Source organism: Micropterus salmoides, unplaced genomic scaffold (assembly GCF_014851395.1).
Source record: "Micropterus salmoides isolate LMB-PRFRI ecotype aquatic unplaced genomic scaffold, ASM1485139v1 Ms_hic_scaffold_8, whole genome shotgun sequence".
NCBI lineage: Eukaryota > Metazoa > Chordata > Actinopteri > Centrarchiformes > Centrarchidae > Micropterus > Micropterus salmoides.
This window is the reverse complement of record NW_024044570.1, coordinates 8,535,553-8,560,840: the sequence shown is the minus strand read 5'-3', so window position 1 is coordinate 8,560,840 and position 25,288 is coordinate 8,535,553. Positions and strand designations below refer to the sequence as shown.

At 39.2% G+C, this 25,288-nt stretch overlaps 1 protein-coding gene across 6 annotated transcripts in view; it reads left to right on the top strand.

Moving 5' to 3' along the window:
* The window catches only part of LOC119893546 (transcription factor SOX-6-like), a 110,393-nt gene that overhangs the window by 55,497 nt on the left and 29,608 nt on the right, over positions 1–25,288 (top strand). For all 6 annotated transcript variants that reach the window (XM_038705774.1, XM_038705770.1, XM_038705773.1 and 3 more), the window contains 4 exons: positions 3,302–3,391; positions 15,102–15,274; positions 17,232–17,300; positions 24,816–24,936. In XM_038705774.1, coding sequence (XP_038561702.1) covers positions 3,302–3,391; positions 15,102–15,274; positions 17,232–17,300; positions 24,816–24,936 — 453 coding nt within the window. The remainder of the gene's footprint in view (positions 1–3,301; positions 3,392–15,101; positions 15,275–17,231; positions 17,301–24,815; positions 24,937–25,288) is intronic.

Genomic DNA, 25,288 nt, shown 5'->3' with positions numbered 1-25,288 from the left:
AATAGAAATAAAACACTTTTATCATCAGTATTTATACTGTATATATCAATAGGACCTAAATAAAGTTTTTCAAGGGCTTTCTCATTTTCTCCTTAACTTTTTTAGTTCTCCTCTTTCCACTAATCTAATTTTCTTTATTTTTTCTTGTTTACCTACTTCCTCATTTTTCTGATATCTCTGTCACATCCTTCCATTCAAGCTCATAAAACCCGCAGTGATTGCAGAAGATAAAACATGCATCTTTATTATCTTGTTTCTCAACTCACCTTCCCTATTGAAGTCTGTCCTTCTTCCCTCCTCTCCTATGTCCCTCTCTCTTTTTTCTTTTCATCTTTCCTTACTTCCTTCCTCACCCTATTCTTCCTCCCTCTCCCCCCTCTTCTTTAAAGCATCCATCTTCTGCATTTCTCCTCCACTTGATAAAGGAGTCGGTGTTCGGACAGCGAGGAATTTTTATCCACCCTCCAATCTAAACAGCACTTGATCCCAGGCTCGGTCACGGGGACAGATAGAGAGCCATCTAGGGTAAAACATATCCCTCTCATCCTCTCTCATCCCTCTCTTCCTCTTCTCCTCCCCACTTACACCTCGGCCCTCCAATCCCCCACTGTCTTCGTGTCAGATCTGTTTATCGGTATGGGGGGTATAAATTGTGCATCAGAGTACACACATGGTTGACTTATGCAGATTTATCTTGGAGTTACAGGTTGTATTTTCCTCTCTAAGTGCTCCCATAAATTGTGCTCCCTAATTCTGTTTTATACGAGGCCAGCTGAACGAGTGCACATCGGCGTCTTTAGGTCTTGTGATGAGAAAAAAAACCTCTCATCCTGACCCCATCTTCGAGCTTTCCATCTTTACTGGCTGTAAATATCACCCATTGAACTGAATGTACACAAATACATGTCCAGTGGAGCCACTTGTCCAATAAATTTATGAAAAATTGTTTTACAGCAATGTGGACCATCTGTCTGGGAATAACGGCTGTTTTTCCCCAAATATGGGAAATTGTCATCATATATTTCTATAGTTTTTAAGTTGTTTCTTTGTTGTGTAACCCTTTCTCGTTGTCCCCTCTTTGTTAACATTGATCCCATGTGATCTGGACGGCTGCATTAGCTTATTTACAACAATCATAATCCGACTGTAAACATACAGGGCTTTAATGGACTCAATGAGGAAGTTGTGCTCACCCGGCGGCCGGCATGTCTTGACCACACAATGGGCCAATACGCACAAACTAAACATTAAGCCATTCACAATAGGCCATGTGCCCTTATGAATGCCTATAGCGCCTTTTGTCAGGATAAAGGCACCACAAATGAGCTATTGTCTGACTTAACCATTCTAAATCAGGCAATCCCTCAGGGTCATGTTTTCCACACAGCACCCAAGAATGTCTCTTTTTTGCGTGTGTGTGTGTGTGTGTTTTTTAAGTCCTTGACTTGACTGAGGCTTCGGCATGGGGGCATGCGTGACCGTGACACCATCTGTGGGGTGTCCACTGGCACGAAAACCATAGTATACACACAAACTCGGGGAGTTAAGTGTGAGTGTAAGTGTGTGAACATGTACATTATGTACGTACAAGGGAGCAATTTCACACGCAGACACACTCCCACAGGTACTGAACACCTGAAAGTGGCGGAATAAGCATTTAGATTTAAGTCCTGGTTAAAGTGTGCTTTAGTACAGGAATGGCTACTTCTACCACCATGAAAATGATACAATAAAAATGTGATATCATATAAATATTAAGGGTCAAAAAAGCACACAGTATTAGAAAAAAATTGTGGTACTCATTACACAGCAGAATGGAGTGTTAGAGAGTGTTAGTTTTTACATGATTGTTATTACTGACATATAAATTTAAGCAGAATTGTAATGTAACTGGTTGTGATGAAGCTGATTTTATCCACTGTATAAAACAGGGGGGTAGTCAAATACCAACATTTTGTCATGCCCCTCTGTGTCACATGTAAGGTACCCTTTAGCATCTACGAGTCACACACCTTTATGACACCCCACAAACACAAGACTTTAAGCCATGTGACTTACACATCGCTTACATCACATTGTGTATTTATTTTGACCCAAACTGTGATCTTATCCTAAACCTAAAGTAGTTTTGTGTCCTAAACTTAATCATGTAGTTGTAGTGCATATATCTAATTAAGCTGGACCATTTCACAACATTAACCACGTGTTAAAATGCCATCTTATACAGAAACTAAAGAGAATGCTACCCTGTGCTTGACAAAGCAGTGCTGGTATTTGCCTTGTATGAGACAGAGAGGAGCATCAGTATTTGACGACCTGGGAATGAGAAAGGGTTGTTTCATCAAAAACAATGGATCATTTTATATACTAATATGTTTTTGATGTAAAATCGTAATTTTCAAAGTAATTGGTAACAATGAATCATTTAAAATTGAGTGTGTATGTAGCATAAAATGGAAAAAGCCAGTAAAGTACCAGTGCCTTAAAACTATACATGAGTAAATATATATTCCACCACTGATACCTGACAACATTGCATTTCTGTGTTTCTTTTATGGACCCAAGTCACACCCAAACACTCATGCTTGCACATGTGCAGATACGTGTCTCTCTGTTTGTCTCTCTGCTCTCCGCCTGGTGAAGAATTGAAAAGTTCCCATTGTTTAAGTACAGTTCACAGCAGGACTCCTAATGAACAAATGAGACCTTATGTATCTTATGAGACCACGTGTCTCTGATTTCTGTTATCCTGAGGCTATGATTGTGAGAAAGAGGACAACCACAAATAAGACCTCATCTCAGAACAATGCAGACATTCTCATTTGGTCAGCTGGATGGTTGCTACATTTTTTTTAGGAAAAGAAGGAGGGGGAAATTGTTCCTTTTTAGAAATTTATAGGAATGGGTTCTTTTCTCTCTTGTCCTTTTCCCTCTGTCTCTTTTTTTTTATTTACCACATTTACCCTGCTCTTGTTTCTGGTATGTATGTCACAGTTTATGCTTGTGGGCAACAATAAATATCCTCAGGGGTCTTTTGCAAATTTACCAAACAGTTTTATTTTAACCGGTGGTACATGCCTCATTTTTGAAAATACAACCCATACATATTTGTGATATTTCGGTGTTTATAAATCCGAATAGTTGTCATCTCAAGAATGTGACAATGTGATAATTTTGTGCCTTTTCTGGTTGATGTTGAACTTCATGGACACCCATTCACTATCACATTCTTGATGGGTCTGTGTGGTGAGCTGTTAAATGGCATCAAAAGTGAAGGTGATTATTTTCTGTCTTTTTCTAGAGCCAACTTGCATGGAGAGACTCCTCTCCAAGGACTGGAAGGAGCGCGTTGACAGGCTGAACGCCAATGAACTGCTGGGGGAGGTCAAAGGTAAGAACAGTTTCCGATCAGAGAGATTCACACTCTGTGTGTCACAAACTGTGTCTACTTCACTGTGACCTTCTGCGACAGATTACACAACAAGACCTTCAGGGCATGGGTTGTAACAGGGGAAAGGGGCTTTGTTAGAAAGAAAGAAAGAAAGAAAGAAAGAAAGAAAGAAAGAAAGAAAGAAAGAAAGAAAGAAAGAAAGAAAGAAAAAGCGCAAGACAGAAAACCTTTTTCTTTTTTTTTCTTTTATAATAAGTCATTCATTTATGAATCATTAGCATCCAAGGAATCCCTACTTATTGTCTTTGCCCAAAAATGTACAGTGTTATAAAACAAGCAATCGGTATGCTCACAAAAAAAACGGTCAAATATGCTGTAATTCTCTCCTCAATGTGTATACTTTTAGCAAGGTTCTGCATAAGAAAGCGTAAATGGTTGGCAGACCTACCTGTCACCATAGAAAGAGCAGTGAAGGCCGGTTTACATAGTACAGTTTATTAATGCAACTTTGATTGAAGGGTGTGTACGAAGGGAGAGGCTGCACATGCGGCAATATATTCTTCAGCAAAAAGCATTTATGAAGCTATAAATTGCACAGATGCAAACGTATTCACAACCTCTGGTATTCAAAAGTGAAAATAGCAGCATTGTGTGCGTTTGGGGGGGGGGGGTCGTCTTAAAATCTCATTCAGCAGCTGCAGCAGGATGGACAGGTGGGGAGGGAATAAAGGCTTAATTTTTAATGAAATAAAGAAAAACTAGCAGATTTTCTGTCTTACTCTCTTCATGTCTGATTGTATATTTTCCTCGTTAAGGACAGGATGATCAAAATGTAATATTTACAAGAGGATCTAAAGTACGGTGAATGTTGTCTTACAGCGGTAGTGGATGCATGACGACATAAAATCTGAGTGAAAATTAGTTAAAACTGATCAGCTGGCTAGTAAGTGATAGAAATTAGAAAACAATATCTGTTTGATATCCCTCTTACCTTACTGCTCGGACTGGAATGTCATGTTCATGTTTTGTAACCAGACTGACTAAATTTATAACGTAGTCACGAACAGAGAAAGACACGTTCCAGTCTTGTCTTCAATGATTTGAACCCATTAACAGCTGTTAAAATAATAGATACTGGTAGAAAACACGTAACTTTGGAAAACTGATAATCTTCATAGAGCAGTCGAGCTCTCAGTGAGAGAAACCGTTTGTGATCAACTCCTGTTGAAATGGCAAGCATTTCCTCTGTGGAAAGTGGGAAGAAACGGACGACAGAGCGCCTTCTACAGCAGAACAGCACCGACATTGACTTTCACTCCAGGACATAGATCTGACTCTCTCTCTCTTCTTACTGGTACTCTCCATCTGCTCACACACACACACACACACACACAGAATATTGCAAAGTATCACTGGGCATCTGTTACATACACATCTACCTGATCACTCATCAAGCGACAATCTGGATTAGTGCGCCAAATGAATACAGAAATAAAATTGAAAGACTAGTAGGCTACTATTAACTACTATTAAGGTGAAAATTCACTTCATTTTTTATTTTATGTGTATTTTATGTGTGAATATTTTATCTTTAGATCACTGCCACTGCTATGCAGTGATGTTAGATCTCTGCTTTCACTGAGAATCTTAAAATATGATATCTTATCCAGGTCAAGTGCTTGATCATATTCCTCACAGACCTTTACACCTCCACTTATCTTTTATATTTCAATGTATTTTACATTAAGACATAGATTTTAAGATGAAAAAGATTGGGTTATACTGTCAACGGAAAACGAGAAACCGCTTAAGCTCACGCTGTTGACCTCTGTCTCTCAAACACCATTATCTCTTACTACTTTTGTGTAGCAAATCTGATAAGTCAATAAGTCCTTTATCCAAAAAAGATAACATACACACTGGTACTTGCACACGTTTCCCACTCTAAATTAGAGGTACAAGGCCATTCAGTATTTGAGTTACATTTTCTTTGCAATGAGTCTGTTTATATCTTACTTTTCATCAGCTCATGAATAATAGTTTGCTACATTTTAAAGACACAGTTTGGTTCATAGCTTCTGTTATATATATATACCACTTATCATAACTTACATTTAGATTCTTTCCCCACTTAGTGAAGTCTTGTTATTTCTTCCCTCTCTGAACATTTTCTCCTCTCTGAAATCCATGTTCTTTATTGGCACTCAGATCTTCAACATAGAGAAAAAAAAAAAAACTCCCGAAAACTTAATTATGGCTCAGAGTCTGTTCTCAAGGCTGATGAAAACTAAAAGGAAAAGGCAACAAAGACAAAAGCAGCAATGACGGGGGAAAATGCATTCAAGGAGGCACTTGCTGACCTTAGGTAAGCCTCTCGGGCAGTACTTGCTTTCAAGGGCTATACAGGGAATGGCTGGCCAGAACTCCACCTATGGTCTGTATGTCTAACCTTAACTATGTACAGTGTATCTAAATAACATACCGCATTGATAAGTTTATCTGTGTGAGTCAACCCTCTCTGTCCCATTGAAATTACGTTTATATACAATTTATTTTAAAATATGTTTTGAGGAAAACATATTACCGACCATATTACGTTTTCTATCAACAAAATTAGGAAATATGGTCACCTACCTGGCAATTTGCAAAAATGTTGATAATGACCAGATCAGCAAAGTGTTCACTGACAACGTATTTATATAATGCAATATCTGCTTGTAGTGACTAAAGTATTATTAAACATTCTTACATTGATCTGACGCTTTTATCCAAAGCAACTTACAATTGCTATACATGTCAGAGGTCGAACGCCTCTGGAGCGACTAGGGGTTAAATGTCTTGCTCAGACATTGGTAGATGTCACAGTGGGGAATTGAATCCAGGTCTCTCACACCAAAAGCATGTGTCTTATCCATTGAGCCATCACTACTGGCTATACTCACCGCTGGCTATACTCACTATTTAGGCACTGGCAACACTTGGTTAAAGTTAGGGAACGATAATGGTGTAGATTGATGCAGAAAAAGTCCACAGTACACTTAAGTTTTTTATTAACAGTTAAACTGGATAAAATATTTTTCTAACACCTGCCAAAATGCTTTTGTTGCCTAAACCTAACCACAAACGGGAGTCTGGATGCAAACCTGGATCCTGGTGTCCAACTCCAGTGCAGTACATAAATGTAATGTTTCATGCACTCCAAGAAATCTGTGAACATAATGCAGGCAGTGATTACGTTTATCACTACAAAGTAAGTATGAAAACAATTTAGGAATATACAAATATTTAGTTGTACACAAGCAAAATGTATCCTTATATTCATACCTCCTAAAACCATTAATTAAACTAAGTATTTAAATTCAGCAGTGTTTACATTCATGTTTACTTGCTTGCAGTCTTCTTCTTAACTGCCTTTGCTGGCGCATTGCAGTATATCTTGGTGTGTTACCACCACCTGTTGTAGGAGTGTGTATCGCATCATGTACGGGGGACCAATTTATTGAAAAACAGCTCTACTATCAGTACATCCTGAATTTTTATCTACTCTGGTTTTAAATTATGACAGAATTGTTCTTTGTGTCGTGTTTAATATTCATGTTGATGACCCCACCAATGTTAATGCAACTGACTTTTTAAATATGGCCACTTCTTTTAACTTCAAACAACATGTCAAAGGGCAAACACATAACCGTGGTCATACAGTGGACTTGGTTTTTACCCTGGGTGTCAGCATTTCCTCGGTGGAATTAGTGGACATGACCATATCTGACCACAGATGTATTGTTTTTAGCTGCGATTCGCCTGTTACTCATGCCGCCTCACCAAGCTCCGTGTGTCTCTCGCATCTTTAATGAACAAAGTGTTTCAAAGTTTTACGCATTCTTTCAGAGCCAAAGCCAACGCCTGGCTGATTCCAACACCAACAATCTGGTCGATTACTTCAATCATATCTGCTTGTCGTCACTAAATATTACTGCTCCTCTAAAGGTTAGGCCTATGTCTAAAGCTAGTAAGCAACCCTGGATAAATGACAGCATTCGCAGCCTAAAAAGGGAATACAGGAAAGCAGAGCGCAGATGGAAAAAATCCAGTCTCCAAGTCCATTACCTCAGTCTGAAGGATTTATTAACTACAATAACATGGTTAAGGATGCGAGAACACACTATTTTTCTGAACTCATTACTACACATAAACACAATCCCAGGTTTCGGTTTAAGACTGTGGATCAGCTGGTAAACCCAACCCCTCCTTGTGCCTCAGCTAGAAGTAATGTGACTGTGAATTGTTTTTATCTTATTTTACCAATAAGGTGATGTCAATCAGAGCCTCTATTACCCCCGCGGCCTCTTACTCAGAGGTCCCCACCAGCAACAAGACAGTTTAACCAGTTTTATCCCATCGACTTGTCTGAGCTTTTAAAAACAGTATCACAAATGAGAGTGTCCTCCAGCCCACTTGATGTAATACCTACAAAGTTTTTATTGAAAGTAATGGATTCTGTTGGGCCCCATTTGATCTCTGTTTTTAATGGCTCGCTATCTACTGGTTGTGTCCCTGATTATTTTAAAATGGCTTGCGTGAACCCACTTTTAAAGAAACCTGGTTTAGATCCCTCCCTCCCACAAAATTTTAGACCAATTTCCAATGTGCCTTTTATTGCAAAGATTCTAGAAAGAATTGTGTCCAAACAGCTGCTCACTGTACTGGAAAATAACAAATTATTTGAAAAGTTTCAATCTGGTTTCAGGAAGTACCACAGCACTGAGACTGCCCTGCTTAAAGTCACCAATGACCTTTTAAAGTCTGCTGATGAAGGCATGTGCTCAGTCCTAGTACTCTTGGACCTTAGCGCTGCTTTTGACACCATTTATCACAACATCATGTTAGACAGACTGAGGCACTGGGTGGGGATCTCTGGTACTGCCCTAGAATGGTCTTCATCCTACCTGTCAAATAGGAAGTTTTGCGTGTCTGTAAACAACTATATCTCTTCGTCCAGTTAAATATGGTGTGCCTCAGGGGTTGGTCTTAGGACCCATTTTGTTTTCCTTGTATCTGCTTCCCCTTGGACATATTATCCATAAACATGGCATTTCTTTTCATATTTATGCTGATGACACACAAATGTACTTGCCAGTCAGATCCACAGACCCTGGAATGCTGAGTTCACTTAACAACTGCCTTTGTGAAGTTAAAAAAAGGATGTCAAATAATTTCCTCCAGCTGAACTCAGACAAAACAGATATCCTGGTCATCGGGTCCCAGCAGATGGCAAAACAAATACTGCCATCTGCTGGTTCCCTAGTAAATCACATTAAGCCTGTTGCAAAGAACCTTGGTGTCTGGTTTGATAATGTCTTGATGATGTCTTGGTTTAAATTTTGAGCAGCACGCCACAAAGCTGTTCAATCATGTTTTTATCAACTTAGAAATATAGCAAAAATTCAATCTATGTTAGCTTTTAAGGACACCGAGACCATTTTACACGCCATCATCTCATCATGCTGGGATTATTGCAACAGCCTTTTCACTTATTTAACCCAAAAAGCTTCTGATTGACTCCAGACTGTCCAGAACTCAGCTGCCAGGCTTTTAACCAGAACAAAGAAATATGACCACATTACTCCTATTTTAGCTTCATTACACTGGCTCCCAGTATGTTTTAGAATTGACTTTAAAATTTTATTGATCACTTTTAAAGCTCTTCATGGCCTCTCGCCTTGTTATATTTCTGACCTTTTAGTCCCGTATGCACCAGCACGTACCTTGAGATCCTCGGGCAGAGGTCTGTTGTCTGTTGCAGAGTCTGGAAAATCAGGTTGGCTGAGTCAGTGAACTCTTTTCAGACCCTTCTTAAAACATACTTTTATAGGAGAGACTTTCCCGATCTTATTTGACTTTATTTTATCCCTTTTATTTTATTCTATTTTACTTATTTTATATTTATCTTAAACGTGTATTTTAGTCTTTTCAATGTTTTCTTGCTTTTATCTTGTATTGTTTTTGTATTATTGTCTTTTGGGTATTATTGTCTTTACACTTGTTAAAGCACTTTGTAACTTGGGCTCTACAAATAAAGATTATTATCATTATTATTATTATTACTAGAGGCCAAAACCATTAACGGACTATAATAATAGCTGACACAAAAGATGCAAGATCATTTTTATTGTGGTGAATCACAGCTTCATGACACTTATTCTCAATGCATTTAATTTAATATAGCTGAAATGTCAGTATGACTACCTTTTCTCTTTTTTTGTAACTCCTGTTACGATCTCTTTAAATACATTTTGACTGAGGTTCGGAGGAGGCAACCAGACCCAAGGCAACAGCATGATGTCCCATACATAACGTTGGAATGTGCAGCATATCATTTTCTTGTGTGTTAGTCAAGACACTAATAAACATGCATAAATATAGCATATACCAGTACACACAAATTGCAAATAAATGATCACACACAAACACACATACACACAGATGTCTCTGTTTGTCCAGCTGCATCCTGACCAAAGATGCACTGATTGAATTCAAGGGTTGATATCTTTTATTTCTCAAAATGAAACTAAAATGATACCCTGTCTTGTCTGATCTAAATACACAAACAAAACTGTTGCTCTCTGTTTCCTCACACAACAACGTAAACCTATTTGTTCTGTCACAGTTATTTTTAGGGTGAATAAAACTGATAGTCAATTTTTTACTACTTGAACATTCATTAGCGCTCACTAATGCACTTCAACATGCTTGTGATGTACAGCACATATATGATTTTTAACTGCAACATGCCTCACTGTTGCACCCGTACACATCTGGAAATGTGCCCAGAATGACTTCACTCATCTACTGTGCAGCTCTAGCAGGATATTTTAAAGCTTCACTTCAGTTTTGTGATTATTTGCTCTCTTCAGCTTTTGTTTGATAGAACAGTCTTGTTAAAATCTCGATGCACAAAACTTTCTCTCCTGAGGTGATTTCCCATTCATATTAGTAAAACTTTACAAAACTACTACACACCACAACAAAACAAGAAGGGGCTACTTCAAACTTTGTGACCCAAAACATACATAATAAATAATGTGTTTGCACTTGAGAGGAGTGTGCAGATGTTTTGATCAATTTTCCAACAGATATTATTGTAATGATACTTTCCCACCACAGCCAAGCAAGAAATTCTAAATTTTTTTATTTTGAACATTTTAAAAAACATTTACATTTTTAAAAACAAGTCAAAAATCTCATAAGAACAGATGGATTTAAAGTGACTGATTATACTGTCAGATGCAAGAACTGGCACATCTGTCACAATAATCACACTGACATTCAAGACTAACTTAAATCAAGCGACTTTTTATTTTCAAATATATATTATTGACCATATGGAGTAGTTAACTGTGTACAGTAAACCTGAGTACTATATATAATATCTTTGTACCCAGCTAATCTTTGTCACTTGTTTTGATAAAAGTGTTTGTTGTGGTGTGACACTGAAGAGAAGGTTTAGTCATCCAGGAATGCTGGGAGTTTGGCGCACAGATGTCGTCATGAAATATGATTTGGCAGAAGCCCAAGGCGTCCGGAGTTGTCATGAAGTGTGATATTGTGAGAGTGGGATGGTTTTTATCTGTGTTTTTTTGTGTCATTGTGTGTCTAAATGTTTGTATCATGGCGTGTGTCATTAGGTGTGTTTGTGTGAGCGTAGGGGGCAGTGGCTCTGACAGGATTTTGATATATATTGTGTGGCTCCACATAGTTACGTAACATAATTGAATAATCATTAAAATAATGATTTCTTTTATACCATCATTTTATCTGTAAAATGACTCACAGCCTTTATGTAAGCAAAAAAGTCATAAAAGTACAACTTACAATATCATTGCTGTTTAAATAAAACCATGTCTCTCCAAATTCATTCATTTTTCAATTTTCAGATCAACTAAAAGATTTATTTCTTTATGGGTTTGTAAGATTGAGCTAAATCTTAAGCCAAATAAACCATATAAAACACTGTCTAAAACATACATTGATTCAAAAAATCTTCTTAGTTGACAGTTTTGAGAAATATTGTCTTTGCAGGACAGTAACTCTTTCTGGCCTTTTCTGACGAAAAAACAAGATTCACAGTAAAGGAAAACAATAGAGAAGAAAATCAAGGTACAATTCAAGCAATAAAAGCAATTCAATAAAAGTTTATAAAAATACTTGCATGCAATTTTATACATACGTGGGTTGGTGGGAGGTGTAGAAAACAAAATCTGGATTACTGTAATTGATTTGCATTTTCTTAGTACACATTCTACTGTAGCAATACCCTTTTATTACTTGTGATATTACTGTTTCCTATAAATCCAAACATTGTGTAAACAGTACCAACTAACAAAAGTTGAAGTTAAAGTACGAGTTTTGACCGTGCTCCAGTCTTGGTTCAACCTCATCGTCCAAACAGAATGAGAAAACAGTTAATTGCTTTTAGTTTTGGCTGGTGGCCTCAGTAGGTGTCGGGAATAATCCTGATGGATGGTAAACGGAAAACATCTGAGATGATTTTTGGTGCCAGAAGCGTTGAAAGAACGCAAGATGTCTCGTTTGGAATGCGCATCCCGTAATCCACAAAGATGAATCACGGAGCTGTAATTGCAGTTGTTGTGTTACACAATAGGCTTTACTTTACTGCAAGGAATGTAGGGGAATAGGAAGAAGTCTGTGTGTGTTTGTGATTTAAGACATGGCAACCTTATAAAGTATGCATCAGTGTTGCAAGACTTCATTGGCCAAAGGGAGGGGTGAAGAAGGAAAAAAGAGAGGAAGGGAGGATTATGTGATGATAAGAGCAGAGGGGAAGTGAGAGGAGGTTATGAAGAAACGAAAAAGGGGGAGATGGCCGAGAGGTGATTGAGAGAGCTGATGAGAAAAGAGGGGAGGTGAAGAGATAGAGGAGAGGTAATGAGCGGAGAAAAGAAGAAAAGATAGATGGCAAGTACAGAGAGAAGAGGAGATGAGTAGTAGGGTGGAGGTGATGCAAGTGAAGAGGAGTGGAGGTGAGAGAAAACGAAAGTGAACAAGGGGAGAGGAGGGGAGGAAAAGTTAAAGAAAGCAAAGGGAAAAGGAGAAGAGAGTGAAGAAGGAGGAAGCTGACGGTGCAAGAAAAGGAGGAATTAAAAGAGCAGGGAAGATGGGATCAGAATAGGAATTCTGAGAGCAGAGAAAAGGAGAGGAAAAGAGAGAAAGGGAAAGGAGAGAAGAACAAAGAAAAATGGAGGAGGGAAGGAATAAGGAGAGGAAAAGAGATGAAAGGAAACAAGGAGGGGAACAGGAAACAAAATGAATTAGATGAGATGAGAAGAGAGAAAAGGAACGTAGGAAATGTATACGGAGAGGAAAGGAAAGGAAAGCACAGGACGAGAGGAGAGACCACGGGGAGAACCTGGACTTCGAGAGTAACTGATGGGGAGGTTGTTTGGGAAAAACCGAAAAAAAGAGAGAATGAAAGCATGAAAAAAGAGACAAGAAAAGGAGAATGTTGCCTTTGATACAGGGGTGCTAAGGGGTAATTTCTGTGTGTGTGTTATATATATGTGTGTGTGTGTGTGTGTGTACGAGGGGGGGCAGTCTGGGGTACAATAGGGGCCTGACAGGACTACAATGGTGACTCTGTTAGTATGCAGGTAGTGTTGGGGCCACCCTGCAATCTCCCTACATGGCCCCAGGGCAAGACCTTACACACACACACACACACACACACACACAAGATGAACTTGCATGTGTGTTTGTACCCATTTACACAATAAAGAAGACTCAATCACACACATTGGCACAGCAAACCAGGGACTTCTGAACATGTTGGCCATGAGTGGTATGCATTCACTAAAAAAGACCCCCCCCCTCACACACACACACACACACACACACACACACACACACACACACGCACACACACAATAATAGTAACTCTAGGGTCAGGCAATGTTGTGCTGGCTTACTATACTTGATGTAAATTACTCAGAGGGCTTCTGTTGAGCTTCCATCATCAGTGTGTTTCTTCTATAAATGATGTTGTTGTGGAAATGAAGTAACCATTCTTCATGCTGCTGGCAGATGTCAACTCAGATCCCAGCCAATTCAACGGGGATTCAAGGGAAAAGGACAAAGAGTTTTCCAATGTGCAGTCTGCCCTGCTGAAGCTGCAAAAACATGGCCTTTTGTCCAGGCCCTTATTGGTCAGTTATATGCAACACAGACAAAAATGACAGGACTTGATTATATTTTCCAGTCATTGACTTACTAATCTTTTCAAGCATGTCTGAAGTCACCTCGGATTGGCATCAGCCTTTCATGTTTTACAATCATTGGCTCATTCACCAGCTGTGTGGCTATCAGCTGACTCATAATAATGCAGGTAGATGAAAAAGTCATGTATGTATTTGATAATGGAGGATTAGGCCTCCTAGCGGCCTCCTTTTTGCTGCTATCAATGATCAATTCTGTGACAAAAGTATGTCTGACCGAAATTATTTGTCCTGGTTAATGCTTTGACTTGACCTCAGGCTTGACGCCCAACAACGCTCACATGCTCAAGGTTGTGAAGCTGGTGAGGGATCATCATCTAGTCGTTACATTAGCAACTCTTACTAGTTTATGGGGACTGCTTGAAGAGAGGAGGGATCTTGGGAGATTCTGTAAACCTCCACATGTTATGTCGTCTCAGTGAAGCACCATGCAGACGAAACCCTCCCAATGCCAACAGTACAGTAAGCAGCGATTTTACTGGGCATTCCACACACTGGGCATTCCAAAATAAGGAGAAAACAGGGGAAAAGATCTTTAAAAACTGACAAGGAAAGACAGATGTAATATGGAGAGAGTTTCTAATTTGACATTTCAAAGAAGTGCAGGTATGATATCCTGGTCAGAGCTAAATGCAAAGTATGAAGACTTTGTAGTGACATAACATTCATTTTTATAATGAAGTGATAATAAATAAGAGTAAGAGTAAATATTGTTTTAAATTATCACTATCTGTTATGATACATTCATAGTAATTTGTTGATTGGGCAGGATCTAAAAGGAGTCTTACTGGTGTTGGCCCTACTTCCTGACTAAAGGCTCCCAAGAATGTTAAAATCATAAACCTGGCAAACACCTGTAACAGCTACTTATTTTGAAAGGATAACTCAAAGTGAGGATATTGTTCTTGGGTGCAGACAGTAAGTGATAAACACTGATGGCATGTAGAGACAAGACAGAAGATAATAAGTAGTAAGATGTAGCTACAAGTTACAAGGTTTCTCGTTCATGTTGGTCATGTTTGTTTGTTTTTAGTTTGTGGATGCTTTTGTTGAACTTGCTTTGGTTTGGGGATTTTTTATAAATGAAAAAGTTACAAGGTACTTCAAGCCAAAGAACAAAACTTGTTTCAGTCATGGCCCTCTTCAGGAAGTAGCATGTTAAGCGTCACCATGAAACTTCACCAAATTACTTGTTGTTGTTTTGTGCTTGTTGGTTCATATTAACAGGGTACGTGTGATTTTGAGATGATTTTCAAAGTTTGGTATGTCTAAACTCAGTGGGAAATGAATACCCAACCCATGCAATGTTAATACCATGCTCTAGCCAATGAGCAACACAGGGAATTCTACATCTAACCAAATACTGTAAGGTCAAATTATAACCCCTCCTTCTCTTGCACTTTCTTCTCGATCCTGTCCAGGTACGCCGGAGTCCCTGGAGGAGAAGGAGCACCAACTTTCCACCATGATTGGTCAGCTGATCAATCTGAGGGAGCAGCTTCTGTCTGCCCATGATGAGCAGAAAAAGATGGCCGCCTCACAGCTGGAGAAGCAGAGACAACAGATGGAGCTGGCCAGGCAGCAGCAGGAGCAGGTAAGGAGGGTCTTGTGGAGGAAGCGGTGTTGTTGATGTTGTATTATCTGATTTAGCGTAGGTAGCCATATAGTAGCTGTATTTGGTCTTTCAGTAAGTGTCTATGTATAATGATAGCACCACAATAATCACATTGTTCACGCTTGTGCGCGCGCATAAGTTATACTAACAAGTATGGCAGTAATTGTAAGGTTAAGAGATAAAGAATGATTTTTAGTGACAGAGAGGTTAAAATTGTCAGCTTCTTGTAAGTTGAAGTTCTGGGGATATTAAAGATGCTGTAATAGTTCCTTACCTTCATTCTTTTCAGGTATGACCACATGTTATGGGAATGCATTGACTTAATCAGAAATGAGTCTCACATAGTAAAGAACATTTGCACTCAGATGATCAGACAGGTTGGATAAACTAGCAAATTCAAATCAGAAAAAAAAAGAAAGGCAAATGTTAAAATGAATACTATTCTGTCCTCCAATCCAGTCGTGTCCTTGACTATAAGGGTATGTAGACTGAGGTCTGGGAGTTCAACCTTCATGATTGCCTGGCCGCTCACGTCCCTTGGACTTTATGTTGATGGCTTGTAAAATGTCATCATAAGTAATGATGGCCAAAATATTCACAATAAGATCCAAGTGTATGTATGTTTGTGTGTATCGGTGTGGCTTCAAAGGTTGTAGAAAAAGTTACTGATGCTGATGCGCTGTCTTCAGGTGTCACAGTCTAAGCAGAGAGCTGTTTAGGTGAGCAGCTCTTTGTTTTTTGCTGTTTGTCGACACGTTACTGTAGGTCGGCATACGAAAGGCTCTGTTTGGACAAGTCCACAACTCCCATCACAACACATTCCACCTTTCACAGCTTCACAAAGAAACGGGAAAGATGGAGAGAGTGAAAAGAAAGACAGATTCCAATATCAACCAGTCATTTGGCTGTTGAGACTTGATAAGATAATGCCCTACAGACAAACCCTGAAAAATTTGCCTTTAATGAAATATGACATGTGTGCAAATGGGGCGCCGCCTCCCATTCAGCAGCCTGTAATTACATTTCAGAATAAATATACTAAATGACTCCTCAAGAAAAAAAAGAGAGGCAGCTGCTTTACTTTTCTTGCTTAGAGTGGGCGGCGTCAAATAGTTGACGTGCTGTCCCTTTAAGGATTTTAACCTCACACGACTGGCCGGTTCCAGCTGCCCGTCACTGACTAAGACTCAAACCTTTAACCTTTTGCTGTATAGGTTTTTTATTACACAATCTTACATCAAAACAACAGAGGAAGAAATAACTATGATCGCCCTTCCTGTTGATGAGTGTTGATCATGGAGCATGAGTGTGGGTTGGGGGGATTCTAGAGGCATGCTGGGTGTTGTTGGCCTAGTAAACATGTCAGTCTCACAGATTCAGTGTCAGTTAAGAGATTTGTTCAATTCCTCTGCACACTGCTAATTGCATAAATTTGTTGTACCATCTGCCATACTCGGCGGAGGCTCTTTGACATACAAATCTGAGATCAAACACATACCTAACTCACTGTCACTGTACCTTCTTTCTGATTTGTTGTACTGCATTTGAGACATTTTTGACCTCATTGGAAGTTTTTCAACACCTTAGTTCAGGCTCTGGTTGGCCCACTTCTTGTGTTGGAGGTCAGAAATGTCTTGATATGGATTTTGAATGCGGCATGAACTGTTGCACCACATGTCAGAATAATTTTTCAGTGGGCCTGAACATTTTTGTCTTTATTATTTTAGTATTTAAGTAGTGTAAAATCATGAAATGCAACAACTGGTTAGTGCAGTGTCTGGACGTCAGATGGTATATTTTAACCTGATTTTCATCCTGGAACAACCTTTTTGGTCACATGTATAACATACCTGTTGAAGAAAGAGGTCTTCTTAGAATCATAGAAGACATAATATAGAAACAGTTATTCTCTATATATCTTTGTGTGTGTATACAGATTGCCAGACAACAGCAGCAGCTCCTGCAGCAGCAGCATAAGATAAACATTCTCCAACAACAGATCCAGGTTAGTAGGCAGACACAGCTTCCCAGCTACCCACATGCACACACACACTCACTCACACTTCTTTTGGTCATTCCTCACATTTTTGAGCTGACTCCCCTTGCCCTCTGCAGACTCCCCTCATTTCTTCCTCATCGTCTCTTTGCTGTGTCTATCTCTATGAGGAAGCTGTTCATGTCAGTGTCCATTTTCCTCCTGTTCCTCCAGTTTCATGATTATTGAGTCATTTGAGATTGGAAAACAACAACAATAATATGAGAGGTTGTGACCTCTGCTTTTATGTTTTACCTGCTATTGAGAGGTATGAGGTAGTTACACCACACCAGGCTTGCATTTATATGGAGTCATGCAGAAACACACACTCTCACACACACACACACACACACAATAACGCACAACTGGATCATTAACTGCTGCATTGATCACTCAGTGATCAATATCCCAGCATCCTCCAGGCTTCCTCCCACTCTTTCTCTTTCAATTGTCTATATATCAACATTGAACATTTGAACCCAACATGCACTCATCTTTCTCTCTTATTTTACACATATACTTGTTCCTGTCCGCTCACGTTAAGCATCTGCTGTTTCTTCTTTCTATTTACTTTTTTTGCAGCTTTCATAAATCGAACCCATACAATGAATTGAAAAAAAACAAAATAATATAAGCTTGACAAGAAAATAAATAGTACAGTCTTCTTCCTTCTGTCATTCCTGTACCTGCTTCCTGATGCACTGCGATTTATGATCCATGCACTGTATATACATACATTCTCACTAAGAAATTACCACCAGCTGTGAGCCAAATGTTGGTAAATTTGCACACTGTGGCTGATGGCCATGTGGGAAGTTAGCCATCTTGTTTTTCATTGGCTTATTTTTTTAAGTGGTTGGGTCGCTGCTGAATTAAATCAGCTTCTGAGACGAGCTGAATACACTTGTGACCAGATCAGTCTGATGCCGAACCCCTTTACCCCCATTGGTCCCGAGTTTTGGATCTCCTTGTGCTCCAGAGGTGTGATCTAGTTAACAAGGGCTTGTTTTTCCATCTCTTCTTTTCCTTTTTTTATTATTTTTTTTACGAGGCCCCACCCTTGGATCTTAATAAAGTTCAGATCGGACTTCAGTAGGCCTCTGAGCCCTAGAGGAGATCGACAATGAAAACCAGCTCCTACTCGGATCCTCTTCCACGCTGTGAAGCATGGATACTGTGTCATGTTTGGTTTTGTGGATGAAGGGATATGCAGAAAATAGCTCTTGAGAGCAGCATTTTATCAAGTAGTACTTCAGAAGCATCTGTGAAATCTATTCCACTGTATCTCTTGTTTCACATTTATTTTCTATGTTAAATTTAATTTAAAATGAGTTGCTTAAATCTGATGTTTAGTAAAGGTACGGCAATGAATGCACAAAAGAGACCAAAACAAATAATTAGTTTGATAAGTTGCTAAATATAATATGCCTCACATCTGGGTGTATGGCAACGTCTAGTCATTTTTTTAAAACAATAGCATTTCTTGGTGAACAAAACCAGCTTAGTAAGGAACATATGTTCTATCTACTGTACAGAGGTTTAGAATTATTATGGCTAAGCTCCAGGGCTTAGTCACTGGGGTACGGGCTGTTTACGCTGTGTCGGATGTGTGTTGGCTTTAAACACACAGGCAGCGCTGCACCGGTCTGTTTCCACTTATCAAATCCAGACCTGAGCTCCTCTCAGGCCAATACTCTGTGGAGCTGACCAAATGCTACTGTTTCAGCTGAAAAGAATAGGCCTCAATTGTGGTTAATCCACTTTTTAGACGTGCCTGTTGTTGTTCATATCTTAATGTGAAACACTAAATGTTGTCCAGATGGAAGAATAAGAAACCAAAAAAGATTTTTGGAAAAACGGAATAGTTGCAACTCCCCGAGGTGCAGTGTTCATCATACACATGCTATCTGTTGCATCATCACAGCAAATAAAGTTAGCCGACCTTGTGATTATTATCATAGTATCTAACCCTAACCCTACCCCTATTCATAAATTGCAAAAGTTTTATAGACTAAACTGAGTCTTATCTGATTCTGATTTATGAATGGAGTCAAAGAAAACCCAGTGGGGACCAGCCAATTTTTCCATTTGTACATCTCATCATTCCTTCTTTCTTTTATGTCCGTGGATGGTGTCAGAGGGTCAGTGAGTGTTGACTTAGTTCAAAGTGACCCAGGTTTCCTGTCATGTGGTTTTAAATGGTGTGGAGAGCCAGCAGGGGATGTCCACGGGTTAAAAAAACGCTTCTGAAGGCCTCATTCTGATAGATATGGTTACACACTGCCTGCACACACAAACAGGTGACGAAACGCACTGAAGAACTGATATTGATAAATAAAATGTAAATGTGCATGCAAGCTCGCATGCATTTATGCACTTACACATAAAAATGTGTCTGATTTGGTATATATATTTTCCATGACACACATACAAAAAGCACACTTGCTCAAAAAGCACACACGCACACATGCAAAAACACATAGGCCCTATGTGCACACACACATACTTAGACACACAGTGGTGGTGGGCCCTTTGTGTGCCGCAAGCAGAGCAGCCCAGCCCAGCCTGGTGGCTGACAGGCATGTGTCTTTGTTAAGTCAGTTCCTATAATGGCTTTCATATGTGGCCCGTTTCCTTCAGGCCCACAAAGGCACAGGCCCTAACCGCACCGCCCGGGCCCTGGCTAACAGACTAATTAATGACTGCAAAGCCGCACTCCTCCTCCTCCTCCTCCTCCCTCTCTCTGTTCTTCGTTTATAACTTCTCTGTCTCCTCCTTCGCCTGACATCCTCCTCTTCTCTCTTTGAGTTCTTGTCGCCCGAGTGTTGTTTTGTTTTTGTTTTTACTTTTCAATCTCATCTTGCAGTATTTCTTTCTGTGGATGAAGTAGTCAACAGCCTTACAGTGTGCTTCCCCCTGTTGAAACATCATTAGCCCACTGTTTTCGATGTTTACATTGTGACTAATTAAAATAAAGATATGGTTTTGACCAACATTCATAACCCGAGTTTTTGACACAGGACTAAGGGACAGCTAAATGAGTTTCAAATGTATTTATATTCAAAAGTAAAGCAGATAAACTACTTTACAGTTTCTCTGTCTCTGTAAATTCCTTGTTTCATTACATCTGAATCCAACCTAAAAGCTTTTATCTTGCCAAAGTGCTGACGTTAGGTGAGGATCTGAACAGTCTGGGTTGCCAAACCTGTGTTAAGACAAACAGGACAAAGACAATAATCCACACACACACACACACTCTCACACATACATAAGAACTAATGGAGCAGGCAAATAGTCGTTAGATAGACAGGCTGATCCTACGTCAGCACATGCACCTTCAGAAACAATGACTCGGAAAGCCATGGAAAGCCCATAACGTCGATTGGACTCACCAGCTATGGAGAATGGCTAACTCTTGACTTTACAATCTCCCTCACTCCAGTTTATTAAGCTGTGTGTAAGCCTATAGAAAAAAATGCAATAAGCATATTCTGTGTGCTTCAATTAAAATCACCTTCATTGTGCTCACATGGATGTAGCAAGACGGTAAAAGAACAAATTGAGCAATGTAATTATGTATATTGTGGTCATAAAGCTGCATTTTGCAAAGTCTGACCACGCAGGGGCAGAGGGACAGTCAGCCCTGGTATATCTGGTATATATCAGTAGCTACTTGTTTAATGTTATTTCATCTCACTGCTTTTTGAAGCTAAGTAGCTTGTTTGCAGGAAACAGTAGCCTACAGTTTTATATAACAGCAGTTCTACTCAACTTTGCAATAAAAACCCAGGCTAGAGAACCAAAACAATGAAGTTTGAAAGTTGAAGCACTTCATAGTATTTCTCAGTTATATTGGTGTTTGTGAGGATAAGGAGAACTAATCCCAATAACCATAATTTGGAAGAACTAATGAGATTTTTTTACATCCATGATGCCAAATTGTCATCACTGAAAAATGTTATTTTATGATAATGTTAACTAAGGTTTAATCACCATTTTGAAACCTGTGGAGTACAATTAATACAATTGTGTGTCTATAGTCTACAGAGCATTTAGCAGACGACTACATTTCTCTTCTCTCCTTGTTAAACACATCAACATACTGACACACCACATACATACTCATTGCCCCCTAAACCTGCTGCCGATGCACAAGAGGACCATTAATTCTGAGTGTGTGTTTGCGTGTGTACACATGTTCCTTGTGCCTAGGTGTGTATGTCGATGTCTCTGGTGGGCAGAGGAAGGGGGCCCTGTGTTTTCTTAGGGGCTGAGCAATGCGGAGGCCCCAACAGCACCACCTTCCCTAGTCCATTCATCCAGCGACCCCCTCCCCTCAGTAAAAGAAGATCTTTGTGTGTTTGAGCTAGTGAAGCAGTCCCAGTGTTCCCAAAGGAATACAATGAATGGGAGCATTTTGTCCCACTCTATAACTTCCACCCCCCCTCCCAACTTCTCTCTTCTTCTTTTTTTTTAGCCTTTTACGACACACAGACTTGTTTTTATTCTCTCTTCATTCCCTTTTCTCCGTGTCACAAGACGTTCGATTGCTTGTGTGTGTGCACGCGCGCGTGTGTGTGGGAATGCCTCCCAAGCTATCTGGCTTTTACCCTGAACTTCCAGTGTGTCTTTGTGTGTGTGTGTGTGTGATGAGGCCCTCCCAAGCTTTTTTTGGAGTGTGTCCTAAACAACGTTGTCTGAAGGACTGGTCAGGTGATGAACACATGTAACTGCATGTGTACCGAATAATGCTAACTGTGGATAATACAGATGATGCCCTGTTGTGGCATAGACTTGTGCTTGTACACACACACACACACACACACACACACACACACACACACACACACACACACACACACACACACACACACACACACACACATATAAACAAAACCAAATTCTAACCTTGAACCTAAAATCTTAAGCCTCAAACAGCGCTTTGATGAAGTGAAGATCAGCAAAAATGTCCTGACTCTCAAGGTCTAAAACGCTGATTGGTCCTCATAAAGATACAAGGACAAGACTGAGACCTCACATTACATTTATTCTCACAAGGACAGAACATGAACACACATATACAAACAATCTCAGTATTTGTGTAAATTGATACATTTGCAGTTATGTGATTTATTTTTCAGTAAGTGTGAAAATATAAGTAGCACATCACTTTATGGAGCTTTTGAAAAATAAGAGCATGGAGGTCAGGGTAGTACAGTAGATAGGCATTTGCACATAATAAAAATCAAAAACATTTATTGTTGGCTTTTTAAAATATCAAACCATGATGATGGTGTCACCCTTACCTTACACAGGTAGTTTTAGTTAACCAATATATAATTTACAAGAAAGGATATTAGGAATAAAGCAAATATGCAAATTTGACATAACTGGACATATACATTGTAGTGTAGTTTTTTTTATGATCAGTCGATTATGTTTTTTGATTAGCTGATGAATTGCTTCATCTATCCAATGTAAAAATAAGTGTGAAAAATTATGATCTCACATTTCCAGAGCCCAAAGTGACCAACAGTCCAAAACCCAAAAATATTACTTTATTTTTCAACAATTTACAATTATTTAAAACTGTGAAAACCAGTAAATCCTCACATTGGAAAAGCTCATTGTTAAACGCGTTACACGATTAATCCATTATCAAAATTGTTCTCAATTAATTTTGTTGATCATCTTATAGATTGACTAATGTCTCCTGCTCTTCAGCAAACACACATCTCTTTCTCTCTATTTAGGCATGCTCTTTGAAACTCCTTACCCCCAACCTTTTCACCATCCCTCACACACACCATAAAAATCTCAGGGGATGGTCATTTAATTCAACAATGTAACCCTGCAGTACAAATGCAAAGAAATACTGTAACCACACAACATGCTGATGATGGGCTCTAATGATGAACTGTCCCAGGAGGACAGTGGGAGGGCCTAGAGTGGTTAATGAATTGGTAGTTAAGGAGATGAATGGAAGTAGATGGCATTGAACAGAGGTAAGAAGGGGAACTGAGATAGAAGGGGAGGTGTGGACAAGGGTTTGGTTTAAAGAGTAACACAGTAAAGAAAAACAATAAAACAGGGAGAGATGGTAGGAAGAGCAGGGCGACAAACCTGGACAAGGTTGGAGAAAAGATTTGAAATGAGACCAAAGTGTTGAGAAAATAGGAGAGAAGTTATAATAAATAAGAAATGGATAATGCAAGAAAGAATATGTAAACAGCAATATAGATGATAGGTAATTAACAGGAAATTAATCAAATACAGAGGAGGAAGTGAGAGGTGAAAAAAAGTAAAGCTAAAGAGAAAGACAAGTCGAGAAATGGAGACTTTTAAGAATAAAAGAAAAGAATAAACACATTTCATGAGAGAAAGTTTTTAAAGTAATTGAGATATAGAAAATTGCAACATCAATACATTTTTTCAACTGAAATAACTAAAGTAACTAACTAAACTAAGTATACCTAATTTGCATTTCATTTTTAATGCCTTTAACATGTTTGACATGCCTGTCCAACTGTCTGAAAGGCACTTAACGAGTGAGAAAAAAAGAAAAAAGGAAGCAAAGAAAGCAAGAAAGACAAATTAAATGAGACATGAGGGAGAAAGAGACAAACTATTTTAAAAGACAGAAAAAAATAAAGAACAAAGAGAAAAAGGATGAGATAAAGGGAGAGATGGAAGGGAAGAGAGTGAGACAGTCCAGTGATTAAGTACAGCCAGTCCTAATAGATTCCCGCAGGCTCATCTTTGATACGCTCTCCTCAGTTCAAGCCCTCAGCGTATTAACTCAGTCGAACCCACAGTTTTTAAAGCATACATGAAAGCATACATGAAAGACAGCTGTTAGCCTCTCTGTTGTTTTAAAGGCATTTTGTTTTACATTTACACTTGTCTGTCAAGAATGTATCTCTTGATTTGTTGTTTGGTCTCTGTCCTTTAATTAAGTCTCTCAACCCCTGATGGTTTAATTCTTGAAATGTATGTTTTGTTCTTTTTACTGTATATGAGCGGTGTTTGGATTTTGTCAGTATTTCTAAATCTTGACCATCTCTTTTTTCTTATATTTCCTTTGTGTTTATTCATTATTTTCCCTTTTCATTTTTCAAACATTATTTCTTTCTTCTTTGCTGCTTTCCCCCACTCTTTCTTTTGTCTTTGTGTTCTTCTCTTCCTTGGATCTCCTTATATGAGAGTCCTTCATTTCCTCCTTTTCATCCTCCCATTTTTCTCACTGGCATTTGCCATTTTTCTTCACAATTTTTTTCCTTTTTGTCTCTCTACCTGCTGTTTGCATTGTGTGTGTGTGTGTGTGTGTATGTGTATTATACATGTATGCAGCATTTGTATATATAGGAGTGGCTGTGTGTTTGTCAAGGTCACCTTGTCCTATTTTCAGGACATGTTTCATATAAGGTCTTCAAACATCTCCTTCTCTCTCCATGCCAATATTTCTCTTTCTATCTCTGCTCTTAGGTCCAGGGTCACATGCCCCCTCTGATGATCCCAGTGTTTCCTCACGACCAGCGGTCTCTGGCTGCTGCTGCTGCTGCACAGCAAGGCTTTCTCTTCCCACCGGGCATGTCCTACAAGCCAGGTATACAAACACACACGCATACACACAAACACACACACACACACACACACACACACAAAAACACCGAACAATTGCTCAAGACAGATTACACACTGGTGAGTGTTAAGGAAATATGTTTTCTGAAATACATTCACCCCCCTCAAACGAAAGCTCTGTCTCTCTGACAGTTCTCATAAACTATAAAAGAAACAGTGGGTTTCTATATTTTCCTCTCTCTCTCTCTCATACACACCCCCACACGTGCACACGAACACACACACTGGGATCCCAGTCTATGTTAATGAGGTGTGTCAGGTGAGGAATGTTCTGGAAATGAGCAGAGAGATTTACAAGCCCTGCTTGTTCACGTCAG